Below are 14,363 nucleotides of genomic sequence, written 5' to 3'. Positions count from 1 at the left end.
TCCTGGACTTTGACTCATACAGTCAACCGCGTCGTCGCGTAGCGATAAAGAAATCGGAGATCAGGTTTTTTTCGAGTTAACAATTCCATTTGAGTCAGTTCCATTCCAGCACTCAAACCGCCAGCAGCAATAATTCAGTTAGCGCAGTGAAACCAATCAAGATCTGCTAGTGACAGTTTATCAAATTCCGGAATCGCTTGTGACAAACATCGACGACGTCAATCTTCGGCGCACACTTGACTTTCGAAAAGCTCCGTTCCCGAAACAGCAACACGTTGAGGAAGTAGAATTGGGTGAGTTTGTGGTTTTACCTTGCGTTACCGCGCGGGGAGAATGTGAGTCGACGAATGAAGTCAGATGACCCACGACCTCGAAAAGTAAATGTGAAGCAAGACAGTCTTTGCCAGTGGCAGGTGATGCAATGATTTTATTTGTTGAATTGAAGCTGAAGTTCGCAATTTGTATCTCAGGTCGTAGACCTGACGATAATGTACTGATTTGGTTTTTGGTGCGAATGCAACCAGCGAGGGCAAATACACTTACGAGCATCATTGAGTGCATTCAAATTAAATTTCGAATAAAATACTGCTGGGTCGTACTTTCTGCAAACATAACTTTCTAAAAGCTGTAAATTAATATCCTTCTGAGAAATTTTGATTCGATTTCTATGGATCTACCGAAGCTGTTAAAATATGAGTCAGCAGATAAGAGCTATCATTTTTTATTTTTTTTAATTGGAGGTGTTAACCATTCTGCGGGTGTTCACGTCTAAGATTATCTTATGATAATTCGTTCAAAGGTTTTCTTGTTGCATTATTGTTCGTAAATTGTTCAGTATAGTACTGTCCAATGAGCAGCTCGAAGTAGCTCGAAGTTGTTCCCGGCCTGCTCGTTTTTTTTGTCAACAAATGGGCATGAGAGGGATGGGAATTACTTCGAGCTACTTCGAGTTGCTCATTGGACAGCATTTATGTCTCTACACCCAACCAGCGAATGAAAGGTTTTAATATAGTTCTGCTTAAGTACCATACAGGAACTGTATATAATTTAGGCATATAAATTTTGGAAGATTATTTGTAGTTTTGGCTGATGACTGATATACTCTTCATTCGTCTGTGAGAGCTGTTTCGGTTCATATTTAGTTGAATTTTTTCTCCTCTGAAGCCAAGCTGAAAACACTACTGAGACATAATTTTTAATATATTTGTAATAATGTTGGTTCAAAAATAAACTTGTGTATCTGCAAGAATTTATTATTTCCTGGGAAACGTGATTATATTTTTCAATATTCCAGACTCTCGTCCCAACATATTGAAACAATTGAAAGAAAAAAAACAGTTGTTGCTCCACACACCGTCATCCACTAAGCTTTCACTCACGAAAAAAGGCGCGTAAACTATTTTTCAAACCCTCTACAGTGGCCAAACTGGTAATGTTCCGTCAAATTACAACGAAATTAACTAAAAACTTAGGAGGACTATTAAGGACAAGCCTATCCGAATCCAAAATGTCGTATATCTTAAGAGCCCCGCACGTATATACGTTTGCGTTGCGTTTGACAGTTTTCCCATTGAAACATTTTGCAAGTACGAAACCGTAACATTCCACACATTTGCAAAATAAGGGACGGCCTACTGAATAGGCGAGGCTTGCCTAAGAAAAACTCCTGGCCGGGATCTACTTGACGTCCGCTTTCATGTACGTTTCGCCGTCCTTTAAGGCTAGTTTACAGATCCCGTAAATCCCGCTCCTTTAAAAATTCCTTGGGGATCAAATCCCGTGACACGTTTTCCGAACTGTAAACCAGGGGTGGCATTGCGCACCTCGACATGCAAAGAGCAAACCATGCAAACTATCATACGAAAGAGCTGTCGAAAGGAGATGCGCAATGAGGCCCCAGCCTTTACGCAAGATATGGGCACCGTATTCTGTTTATCGATTCGATTAGACGTCTTCTTTACCTTGAAAACATGAGGTTTGACCCGCTTCATTGTCTACCGGCTGGACCAGCCATTCGTCTGTGGAATTGATCTTTACCGCGATAATTTATTAGCATTTCTCTGAAGTGGGGTTTGAGAAAATTTCGTTTCTTTTACCTTTGAAAAGAAATAAATTCACCCCTACAACACTCCAGTAAGATGCTAATATCTTTGCCTAGTAAACTTTAATCTTTTCGCGGTTTTCAGCATAACATTCTGTATTTAATTCTACAAGAACTGAATGAGTATCATGGTTATTGATCGTAAATAGTGCCGCCCAAATGCAAATCACTGTTTTTCGATGTTTTTGCATACTTTTTTCCATATAAACTTCCATCGAGTTTAGCACCGCCCAAACGCTGACCGATTTGGTTGAAATTTTGACTAGAGCAGCGGTTCTCAACCTGAGGTACATGTACCCTTGGGGGTACCTTCGCTGGCCCTAGGGGGTACCTCGAACAAAAATGCTTAATGGCGGTCGTATTAAATTCCAATCGAAACTTATTGAAACTTTTGATAATTGTGTATTTTTTTATTTCAAAACTTTGTCTTGTACATTGCGATCAGTAAATCAAAGCAAATTGAATCCTGCCCTGCTCAACCACCTCAGCGTATGAAGGGCTGCGGAACAAAAGATCAAACGGACAAAACGTCGAATGAGCAAATCTGAAAAATCTTCAATGCAATCTACCTGATCTAAAAAAAAAGTTGAATAAAATGTTAGGAACATGCTTTTGAACTGAAATTTAGAATCTAAAGGTTCGGAAGCCTCCGTTTGAGAGCCATGTAGGCTTTTTACAGAGAAGACTCCTTTCAAGAAAGTCGAAGCCTACTTACAAAAAGCTAGGAAGCTTCTTTCAAGAGGCTCGGAAGGTTCTTTTCAAAAGACTCGGAAAGCTTTTTTCAAGAGGCTCGGAAGCCTCCTTTCAAGAGGCTCGGAAGCTTCCTTTCAAGAGGAAGCCTCCTTTCAAGAGGATTGGAAGCCCCCTTGCAAGAGGCTTGAAAGCCTCTTATCAAGAGGCTCGGCTCGGAAGCCTTTTTTTAAGAGTCTCTGAAGCCTCCTTCTAAGATTCTCGGAAGCCACCTTTCCAGAGGCTCGGAAGTCTCCTTCCAAGAGGGTTGGAAGCCTCCTTCCAAGAGACCCGGAAGCCTCGTCTTAAGAGGGTCGGAAGCCTTATTTCAAACAGCTCGGAAAACTCCTTTCAAGAGTCGCGGAAGCCTTTTATCAAGAGGCTCGGAAGCCTTCTTTGAAGAGGCTCGAAAGCCTCCTTTCCAGAGGCTCGGAAGCATGCTTTCAAGAGGCTTGGAAGCCTACTTTCAAGGGGCTTGGAAGGTTCTTTTCAAAAGACTCGGAAAGCTCCTTTCTAGAGGCTCGGAAGTCTGCTTTCAAGAGGCCCGGAAACCTCTTTTCGAGAGACCCGAAGCCTCGCTTTAAGAAGCCCGGCAGCCTATTTTCAACAGGCTCGGAAGCCTCATTTTAAGAAGGCCGGAAGCTTAACTTTAAGAAGGCCGGAAGCCTTCTTTTAAAAATCCCGGAAGGCTCCTTGAGGCCTCCCTTCAAGAAGCTTGGAATGCTTCGTTCAAAAGACTTAGAAAAAGACGCCATTCGAGAGTCTCGAAAGCCTCTCTACAAGACGCTCAGAAGTATCTCATCAAGAGGTGAGGAAGCCTACTTTCAAGAGATCCAGAAGCTCCTTTCAAGAGGCTCAACCTCCTTTTATAAGGTACCTACTTGCAAAAAGTTCGGAAGGCTCTTTTCAAGAGGCTCGAAAACCTACTTTCAAGTGAAATGGAAGCCCTCTTTCAAAAGGCTCGGAAGCCTCCCTTCAAGAAGCTCAGAATTCTTTTTTCAACAGGCTTGGAAGCATACTTTCAAGAGGCTCAGAAGCATCTTTTCAAGATGCAAAGGAAGCCTCCTTTTAAGTGGCTCGAAAGCCGCCATTCAAGAGGCTCGGAAGCCTCTTGTCAAGAGGTGCGGAAGCCTACTTTCAAGAGATTCAGAAGCTTCTTTCAAGAGGCTCGGAAGGCTCCATTCAAAAGGCTCTGAATTATTCTTTCAAAGGCTTGGAATCCTACTTTCAAAAGGGGGTAACTTATTTAATGCGAAAGTTTGGAGGGGTACCTCTCAAGAAAAAGGTTGAGAACCGCTGGTCTAGAGCATCAGGGAATCAAAGAGACACGGAATAAGAGAGCGGCCCATCAAAAAAAACGGAAAAGTGTTTTTTAAGCCACCTTGATCTATATACCCTTACCCTATATACATAAAAATTAATTTCTGTCTGTCTGAATCTCCGATCAGACTCCGAAACTAGTGAACCGATCGGCGTGAAAATTTGTATGCAGAGGTTTTTGGGGCCGGGAAAGGTTCTTAAGATGGCTCGAGACCCCTCCCTCCTTTGGAAAGGGGGGCTCCCGTACAAATGACACAGAAATTTCTGCATAACTCGAGAACTAAGCAGAAAATTAATCAATTTTAGCGAAACAAAGTTTGTCGGGTCTGCTGGTTTCTAATAAAAATGTGTGAGCGCAACATCCTGGCCATGATCTGGCGATGGGCTAAACACGCTAACCCAAAACAACCCAGGAGGTGGGTCGTTTGTACCCGAATTTTTTTCTTCTTCTTCTTTCTGGTGCTCACTTTTGTGCAGTGAGATGCTGGATGGCATATAAAAATAATTGTGCACAATGTTAAAGAATTTGCCGCACTCATTATTTTTTCTCCAAACAGCGGTAAATTTGTTATTCAAGATCGTACCAAACTAATAAACATTTGATTCCAAGGTTAACTACCAGAGCTTCACAACATTTCCTTGGAACATATCACATTTTGGCCCAATGTCACCCCCACTGACGGTACTGAATGAATTTCCCTTGGAAATCTAATGAATATCCCGTGGAAATTCGAATGAATTTCCCGTGGAAATTCGAATGAATTTCCCTTTGAAATTCGAATGAATTTCCCGTGGAAACTCGAATGAATTTCCCGTGGAAACTCGAATGAATTTCCCGTGGAAACTCGAATGAATTTCCCGTGGAAACTCGAATGAATTTCCAATGGTAATTCGAATGTATTTCCCGTGGAAATTCGAATGAATTTCCCGTGGAAATTCGTTCCCCTGGAAATTCGAAAGAATTTCCCCTGGGAATTCGAAAGAATTTCCCTTTGGGAATTCGAAAGAATTTCCCTTTGGGAATTCGAAAGAATTTCCCTTTGGGAATTCGAAAGAATTTCCCTTTGGGAATTCGAAAGAATTTCCCTTTGGGAATTCGAAAGAATTTCCCTTTGGGAATTCGAAAGAATTTCCCTTTGGGAATTCGAAAGAATTTCCCTTTGGGAATTCGAAAGAATTTCCCTTTGGGAATTCGAAAGAATTTCCCTTTGGGAATTCGAAAGAATTTCCCTTTGGGAATTCGAAAGAATTTCCCCTGGGAATTCGAAAGAATTTCCCCTGGGAATTCGAAAGAATTTCCCCTGGGAATTCGAAAGAATTTCCCCAGGGAATTCGAAAGAATTTCCCCTGGGAATTCGAAAGAATTTCCCCTGGGAATTCGAAAGAATTTCCCCTGGGAATTCGAAAGAATTTCCCCTGGGAATTCGAAAGAATTTCCCCTGGGAATTCGAAAGAATTTCCCCTGGGAATTCGAAAGAATTTCCCCTGGGAATTCGAAAGAATTTCCCCTGGGAATTCGAAAGAATTTCCCGTGGAAAATCGAATGAATTTGCCGTGGAAAATCGAATGAATATTCCCTGGAAATTCAAAAGAATTTCCCCTGGAAATTCAAAAGAATTTCCCCTGGAAATTCGAATGAATTTCCCATGGAAATTCAAATGAATTTTTGGTGGAAATTCGAATGAATTTCCCGAGGAAATTCGAATGAATTTCCCGAGGAAATTCGAATGAATTTCCCGAGGAAATTCGAATGAATTTCCCGAAGAAATTCGAATGAATTTTCCGTGGAAATTCGAATGAATTTCCCGTGGAAATTTAAATGAATTTCCCATGAAAATTCTAATGAATTTCCCATGGAAATTCTAATGAATTTCCCATGGAAATTCGAATGAATTTCCCATGGGAATTCGAATGAATTTCCCATGGGAATTCGAATGAATTTCCCATGGGAATTCGAATGAATTTCCCATGGAAATTGTTGTGTAACTGCTTTAGATCTCAAAATTTAATTCACGTCCAGGGATTTCGCGCAACAAGTTGAATTTTAAATTACATAATTTTCTATTCAATCCAAACCGGATTAACATGAATCGTTTTGCTCTTGTCTTGTCTTGTCTAAGCACATGCACAGCCTGTATCCGGATTTACCTGAATCGTTTCCTCATTTAAATGAAAGCTTCGGTCTATCGTAATCAAAACAGGAGTGATTGATTAAATCAATTAGTCAGTCAGGGCTGTTCTGATAATAGCAAGCCAAAGTGATTTATTCAGCTTGTGTTACATAATACATCCTTCAAAACTGTAATTGTTATCTAAAACCTTTAATCAATTGAGGACACAAAGATATGATCTATTCTGTTTATCAAATACACATCTAACCTTCCCTGAGAGCTTAAAATGAAAGTTGAAATGTAACGTCAACAAGAAAACGATATTGAAACTCCAAACCCATAATAATAATGAACCGATGATTAGAATTAGATAAAGACACGACAAAGAGGTATACAAGTTAGAAGTTAATGTCAATATTACGATAGCCATTCACAAAGAACTGGTTCAGTTCATATTTCACCCCGCACAATCAATTATCAATAGACACGAACTCGCCATCTCGCGTTTACAGCGAACAATTCTTTACAACCTTCGTCTCGACATGCCAGCCGTCGATTTCCATCCAGCTGCTACCCATCGATTGTTCAGAGTCTTTCCATTCCCATTTATGCATTTAGCACATGCTACTTAGAATGCAAATAATTTCACTTTCCGGCTGCATCCCATCTTATCTCCCATTCAAATCGTATTCTAGAGGTTTCCAGAGTTCTACTCGCAGATTCCATCATGAGCATTGTCTTATGAAGCGGATGTTAATCCAACGACATCCTTCTTAGGTACCGAAGCGCACTGCCAAATTTGACCGCCTACTCACTGCTGAGAAGATAGGAGGGAGGTTGACCTCTGCCCGTTAGAGTTCATTTTTTGGTGTCTGTGGTTGATAGCTCGGGGATCGAATTCGTCTGTGCAAACGCCGGACAGTAACGTGCTGCCGTGCCTTATAAAAAGGCTCTAAAACCTTTGGAGGGGGGTTATTCGGTATAGATTCTGTTCGGAGTACGCTTGACGGTCGGTCGTTCGTTAGTTCATTGCGCTACCTTAACCAGAGCATTAAGCCAGTCGTTGATGTAACTGCCAGGTGTTGAGTACTGTTTTAGCTAGTCCTATGACGGCGGTCTGATACAACACAATTTCGAACTGGTTTGATCTGGTGGTGTGTATCTCGTGCTTTGTGAGCAGTGCTATCCTGGTGCTATCAGTAGCAGATCTACTAGGCCGCCGAAGGTTGCACAGTAACCAACCGAAAACCAGACTATTTTTTTGTTTCAAAAGTTTATAAGCCGATCAGTGTGACGGAATGACCCGCCGGTGTTAATTTTGGCTGCCATTAATTGTACGTGGAGATAAATCAATCATCGACGTTTGAAGTGCCCACATCGGTCCAGTTTACTGCAAGGAAAATGAATAAGGTGCGAATGAAAAGTTCAGAAATCACGCTTGGATTTAAATCAATCAATCCAAGTAGGTAGGTAAATGGTGATCGCGATCGCGCAGCCATTCCAATTGGCGTCAGTGACAGTGCAGGGTGACGATTAGCAATTCAAAGTTATTGGCCGTTGGATGTTGGTTAACTTCCCCTGGGGAACTCAAAATTAGCGTTGGCTTATTGCTTTAGGCACTTATTTAGCAAATAATAGCTAGTAATCGTCGCAAGCGGAGAAGTGATACGCGTGCACCCTTGAGGAACCCTCCCTCCTATTAGAACGCTTTTTGCCACTAATGATGACGACATGGCACAATTGCGTCCACCACTACACGTGGTAGTCAATGTGGCAATTTTCATAAGTACGGTACTCAGACTGGGAATTGAATAATAACATGCGAGGTATCTGAAACACTAGACAAAAAACACTCAAGACAGTATCATATTACTATCATTGGAGTGTTTTTTTCTTTTGAACCTTTTGCTTTTCCGGCGAACGTGTCTCCGTATCATATAGATTTAACAATGTAGTCACTCTGCGAACGTGGTTTTGAACAAAACAACTTGATAGATTTGTTTTAGTGTTGTCTCTAGTTTCTTAAGTTTTCGATTTTATGGATTTAATAAATCACATGCTTTACCTGATTCATTGTCTTATTTCTTTTAGTGAGTTTTAGGTTAGAATTCTTCGGATATTGATTTATTTCTTAGTACACCCCTTGCTTGTCCACTATAACAAGCGTTTCGATAACTTATAATTTCACTCAAGCTTACACTCTTCGGAGTTTCCACGAAAAGGTTATTCTAAATTTTCCCGGGAAGATCTTTTCGAATTTTCACGAAATAATCATCTGAATTTCCACGGACAATTCTTCGGAATCTCCGCGGAAATGCTTCTGATCTTCTACACCCAAATTCTTTTGAATCACCATAAAAAAAATCTTCGATTTTTTTAAGGAGTAATTATTCTGAATTTCCACGAGAAAACTTTTCCGAATTTCTCAGGGAAAACCTTCTGAATTTCAACAAGAAATTCTTCTGATTTATGACACAGGATTTTTTTCTGAATTGTCACAAGCAATTCTCTGGAATTTTCACGGGAATTTCTTCAGAATTTCCACGAAGAAAATTCTTCTGAATTCCTACGAGAAATTCTACTGAACTTTCATGGGATTTTACCAAATGCATGAAGTTGCAGCAAACATAGTCGATTGTTCAGAGTTACGCAAAGAGTAAAGCCAAATCTACCTATTGAACTGGCAGTGCGGAAGTATTGTTATCGTCTGTTAATTATTATGGCGAATTAAACGCTAAATTTGTTGTTAGCAGATCCTTTTTGCGCAGCTTTACCATTAAACATGAACTTTGGCAGCAAACATGTAAAAGATCTTGCATACAGTGTTGCTGATTATTTTATCTTTGAAGAAGATTTTATTATAATCGAAGCTGCAATAATTTGTCTTTCTTTCTCAGCAAAATACAATGAGCTCTTGCTTGATATGTAAAATATTATGATAGGAAGTTCATTTTTTTTATAAAAGCATGATAAAGCTTTTAAATAGAGTTGCAACATTTGACAAAATTTCATTAAAAAATATGTGAAAATATGTTAGCACCACTGCCCCGATGTACACATTGAACAAAAACTAATGTGAATCCGATGAAAAACATGCCTTAAATAGGCACATCAGCAAGCATTTTAACAGCTCGTTCCTGCGCAAGTTGCTTGCAGGTTGTCTGTAATGCTTATTTTAACTGCAAATCGAAATATTGATTTATGTAACACATCTTTTAAATTTATACCGTCGCGTCGTTTGAAATTATAGCTTTAATAGATACAACCGATCTGTTTTATGTTACCTCACAGAATGATCTTCATTGCAGGAATAACACACATTTGGTTTCTTCGGAAATGTCCCACCACCTAGTTTGCTTGCATGATGGCCGTAACAGTCTTAAAGTTTTGAATTCTTGCTTGATTTTTCAATTCCTTCTGCAATGTATTAAACAAATCCTATTTCTTCGAAATTTTGCTTTTGTTCATTTATCGTCTTCGATTTCCAATTGTCATTGAACGACTCACTACCAAATCATCTAATTTTCTCCAATCGTTTCTGCAATCCAACCCATTAACCGATATTGCAAACGTGTAGCGAAGATCTTCTAGAGTTTCTTTATAGGACTACTTCTCCTTCTCGTCGCTTCTCCAGATAAATTTTACAAGCATATTCACAAAAATTAAGGACCGCGATGTGATTAGAATCCAGAACAATATTGAAATGATAGAGAAAAGAGATAAACTGCTGTATTGAACTTATCGTGGCGCATCGTCAGATTCAATCAGTTTGGAGAGGCAAAGTAAGCAGCATTAGATTTTCGCAAAATATGGGAAGATGGATAACAATCTTTCGCATCATCGCTTGTGCCGGAGATTATCGCACTGTAATTTATCCTGTTGAAAATAGATGGTGGAGAGATCTGTTGTCGCGTGAGTGAGAAATCCTAACCCTGAATCTTCCATCATCATCTGCGTCATCTTCTCCTTTTCTTGTCTTTTTTGCCTTTCTCGTATACTAAGTATACGTAAAGGCTATAGGGTATTGGACTTTAATGTCAGATGAGCAAAGAAAGGCATAGATGGCCTGCATATAAACCACATCGTGATCCCCCAAAACATTTCTTACTTCCCCCCTGTAGGGTTGTTTACCTCGGGCCACAAGGGTATCCAATAGTTGTAATCTCGACGCGTCATTTTCCGTGCAATACCAAACTACGTGATTGATGTCACCGTAACCGGCTCCAAACCTACATAGGTTGCTATCGACCAGATTTATTCTATAGAGATGTGCGTTTAGTGAATAGTGATTGGACATAAGCCTCGACATCGTGCGAATGAAGCCTCGACTTAAGTTCGCACCTCTGAACCACGCTCGCGCAGAAACTTTTGGAACTGTGGAAAAAATCCACCGTCCAAGTTCGTTTTGTGTCCAATTCATTTGCCAATTTTGAAGAGTACTCTGACGGACTAATGGGAAAAATTCGTTATTCGACATTTGTCTAGCATAAACTTCACCTTCCTGTGCGCCCACCTTTGCTAGCGTGTCTGCCTTCTCATTGCCATAGATTAGGCAATGGGATGGGACCCATACAAAGGTAATCTTGAATGATCTTTCGACCAAATCACGCATCTACTCTCTTATGTTTGTAAGAAAGTAAGATGCGTGCTTAACAGGTTTCATCGACCGGAGTGCCTCGATAGAACTAAGACTATCCGAGAAGATGAAATAATGGTCTACGGGCTGATTGGAAATTAACCCCAAAGCGAAACTAATTGCTGCCAGCTCAGCAACATAAACCGAAAACGGTTCTTGAAGTTTTCGGAAGGTGGTCGAATTCTCGTGGAAGACACCGAATATATCTTTTTTTCTTGTCTTATAGTCAGGGAATCAATTTTTCTGAAATGCGCTTGCGAAACAAGCGACAAAAGAGAACCAACGACAAAGCTTTGTTTTTGTCGGAGATAATAATGACAAAGATCCGATTTTTTTTGTCAGCAACAAAAAAGAAAACAATTTCGTTGCTAACTTTTCATATCGTTATTTTGCATTATCTCTACAGCAAATTTATGCTATCATAGTTTCTGCTTTTATGGAAATATTCGAGAATTGAACAATTATCACAAAATTAGCATCGTATTTTCGGAAATATCAGAGCATGCAAGGCAAATGATTCTTGTCATATTGTGTTCGGGTTCTGATAAAGGTTTGTCGCTAGGTGCGTTTGTCAGTAACAAACTCTGTTGACGACAAAGGGTATATTGTTAGGCGTTGCTCGAATATTGATTCCCTGCTTATAGTACTTCAGATTACGAGCTACAGTCGCCTCTCCACATCTCGATATTGAAGGGACCATCGAGATAGGGAGAGATCGAGGAATGGAAAAAAATTGAAATGGGTACTAGATCCAAAAAAGCTCGTTGCTATGAAAAAGACGACAACAAAACAAATGTGGTTTTTTGTTGTTGATGTGTTTGTTATTGTCCAAAGATGGTCTAGTAGCCTAAATATTTGAATATATCGACATAAGGAGAGTAAATCCTGAACAAAATATGATCAGAACACATCGATATAGAGAGAAATTGAGATAGGGATGTTATCGAGATGTAGAAAGCTCAAATGTATATAGATTGAAGGGACTGAGCAAACCATCGGCATAAGGAGAGATATCGAGATGTAGAACATCAAGATGTAGAGAGTCGACTGTATATCACTTGATATAAAGTAACTTGATATCAGTGATTGTGCATCTAGTTTTCACTGGAAGTAATGCTTATGGCATCTCATGTCAAGATTCGCTATATCAAGTGATATAGCACGATATAGCTTATAATCTGAACGTGCTATCAACCAATGTGTGTTCACTAGGTGTGACACTAGGCTTATCAACATCGACAATAGTCGGCAGTGGGGAAGTGCTATGTATAAGATGTATAATCGACAATCTGAACCGAGTAGGAGAAGTCCCGCTGTTTGATAGTGACCTGAAATTATTGGCAAGACAATATCTATTTTCAGGTGGAATAAAGAGAAAACTGTGACTGTGAGACGTCTTACCTCACAATGCGTCGATTGCTTCCAGATCTATTGGCAACAACACTCGAGAAAGGCTTCGTGTAGTTCTGGCGATGAGATAAGTTTGCTTATGTTATCTTAGGTTCCCGTCATTCAGAGGTTCAGTCATTTATTACGCGTACAATCGCGTTTGTCTGGCTCAGGCTGGCTACGAGTGCTTCATTCTTTCGGAAGACTAAATTGTCCACGCCATGGAAGTGAAATGCGAACCCTAATTTGTCATCTTGCTTGGAGTCATCAGTGTAACTATCATCGACCTGTGGAATCTAGTCGAAAGCAGATGTTGGACGGCTGGAAGAACTCTATCTAGTGGGTCGCCTGCTCGGATACTGTTCTTTACGTCCCATACTATCGACGGTCTACGGGCGTGCCAGATACGATCGCTCTGCCTTACTTCCGACAGCGAGAAGCGCGGTATCGGTTACTTAGAGTATACGGTCGGAAGCTCGATGACATTGGCGGCGCAAGCCACTGTTATTTGATGGAGCATCACTTGATGCAAGAACGTTGTCTTTGAGAACTACAGCGTGCTTGCGACGAGTGATGCCCCATCTCTGGCTTCTGCCATGACAGAATTGATCGGGCTGGTTACGAATGTTCCGGAAGCGGACCACATGCATTGCATATTGCATGTGGGAGCAATGTTTCCGGTCCTCCTCGGCTCACTAGTCCTATTCGGTATGTCCGCTTTTTGGTGAATACATTCGAGCCCACCTGCAGTAGAATCGTGCGGTTGTCACACGACAGCTTCGCTCCAATCATCTGTAGGATCCGTAGTCGCGACCTGCAGGCTATTTTGACTATCTTACACTGCGGATTTAATGTAAACGTTCGATCCCGAGTGACACCTACATAGAATCGACAGGCGGTTGATCAAAAACGGGAAATCGATCAATGGTTATATTTTGCGTCGGATCTCGTCGCACATTTGGACGACGTGCATCTCACGCTCTTCGCCTGCAGTTTCCGATGAAATCCTTCCGCTTTTGACCGTTGTACATATTACGAGGACGATGTCGTCTGCATACAAAAGAATTAGCTCCGTCTGGCAGCATACGGCTCACACTTAAATCAATAATTTCAGCTCGGTATTTTATTTTACTGGTTTTGTCGGTTATTAGTTGAAAATTTACTGACATCTGTAATATGGTTCACCGATCTCTCTGTAAAATGAAACGTCAAAGTATATTACCTACCGAGCACCTCGGTTTTCATACATTGTTCTTTATTTTTACCGTGCTCTGTAATTAAGCTTACCGACATCGTTAAATTTTAAACCGAGTTCTCAGTAAGCAGTCGTCTTATACGTGATGGTTGAGAAAGCGCCATTTTTTTTAAAAGTTTGCGAGTTCAAAACGAATGGCTGGGCAGCAGAATTTTTTCAATCCAAATCAAGTGGAGTGAAATGGGTTTCTCGAACCCAGAATTATCAACGTTATTTATGGTAAGTAATGTAATTAGACTTTAACTATGTTTTAAATACATGGTTTCAATTATATTCCCAGAAGTTTCCTCTCCGAAGAGGTTTCGATTTCAAAGTGATGAAGGGTGCTACGCTCCACCGCTACAAAGAATTTTCAGCCTTTCGCGTATAGCACGTGGCATCTACACTTGTTTCATTTCCGATGGGAACGCTGAGTCACACCGCAAAATATGGCCCAACACAATCGGATTTCATGCTCAAGAAATGTTTACAAGACTCTGGGAGTTAAGTTGTCCCAATTTAAAAAAAAACATGCGCACGAACAAATATGCTTATATGAGTTATTAATTAATAAAAATGTTTAGTTCACCTAGTTTTTTAATTAAATTACGACTGAAATATAAATAAAAACAAATTACAAATCATTCGGTAATTTTTTTTACAGATGCACCGCAAAAAATTACCGAATAAATGTTAAAAAAGTACTGAAAAATCAGCAAAACTGATTTTTTTTCTACGTGCAAATTACCGGAATGCTCGGTTTTATTTTACCGAGTGCTCAGTTGATTTAACAGAAGATTTCGGTAAAATTTGACATTTCTTCAGATAGAATGCAGTACCGAG

The 14,363-nt window shown here is 40.2% G+C and overlaps 1 protein-coding gene across 3 annotated transcripts in view; it reads left to right on the top strand.

Annotated features, from left to right (window-relative positions):
* LOC134223794 (5-aminolevulinate synthase, erythroid-specific, mitochondrial) overlaps nt 1-14,363 on the top strand; it is a 42,976-nt gene that overhangs the window by 25,722 nt on the left and 2,891 nt on the right. The window contains exon 1 of one of the 3 annotated variants that reach the window (XM_062702992.1): nt 97-293. The exons of 1 other annotated variant lie outside the window; for it this stretch is intronic. Coding sequence is in view for 1 of the 2 variants with exons in the window: in XM_062702989.1 (XP_062558973.1) it covers nt 7,663-7,671 (9 nt within the window). In the remaining variant the exon portion in view is untranslated. Of the gene's footprint in view, nt 1-96; nt 294-7,312; nt 7,672-14,363 lie in introns of those variants that run through there. One more of the 3 variants, XM_062702989.1, reaches the window with a different exon arrangement.

Source organism: Armigeres subalbatus, chromosome 3, assembly GCF_024139115.2.
Source record: "Armigeres subalbatus isolate Guangzhou_Male chromosome 3, GZ_Asu_2, whole genome shotgun sequence".
Lineage (NCBI taxonomy): Eukaryota > Metazoa > Arthropoda > Insecta > Diptera > Culicidae > Armigeres > Armigeres subalbatus.
Note: the sequence above shows the minus strand (reverse complement) of the source record. Positions and strands in the feature narration are given on the sequence as shown.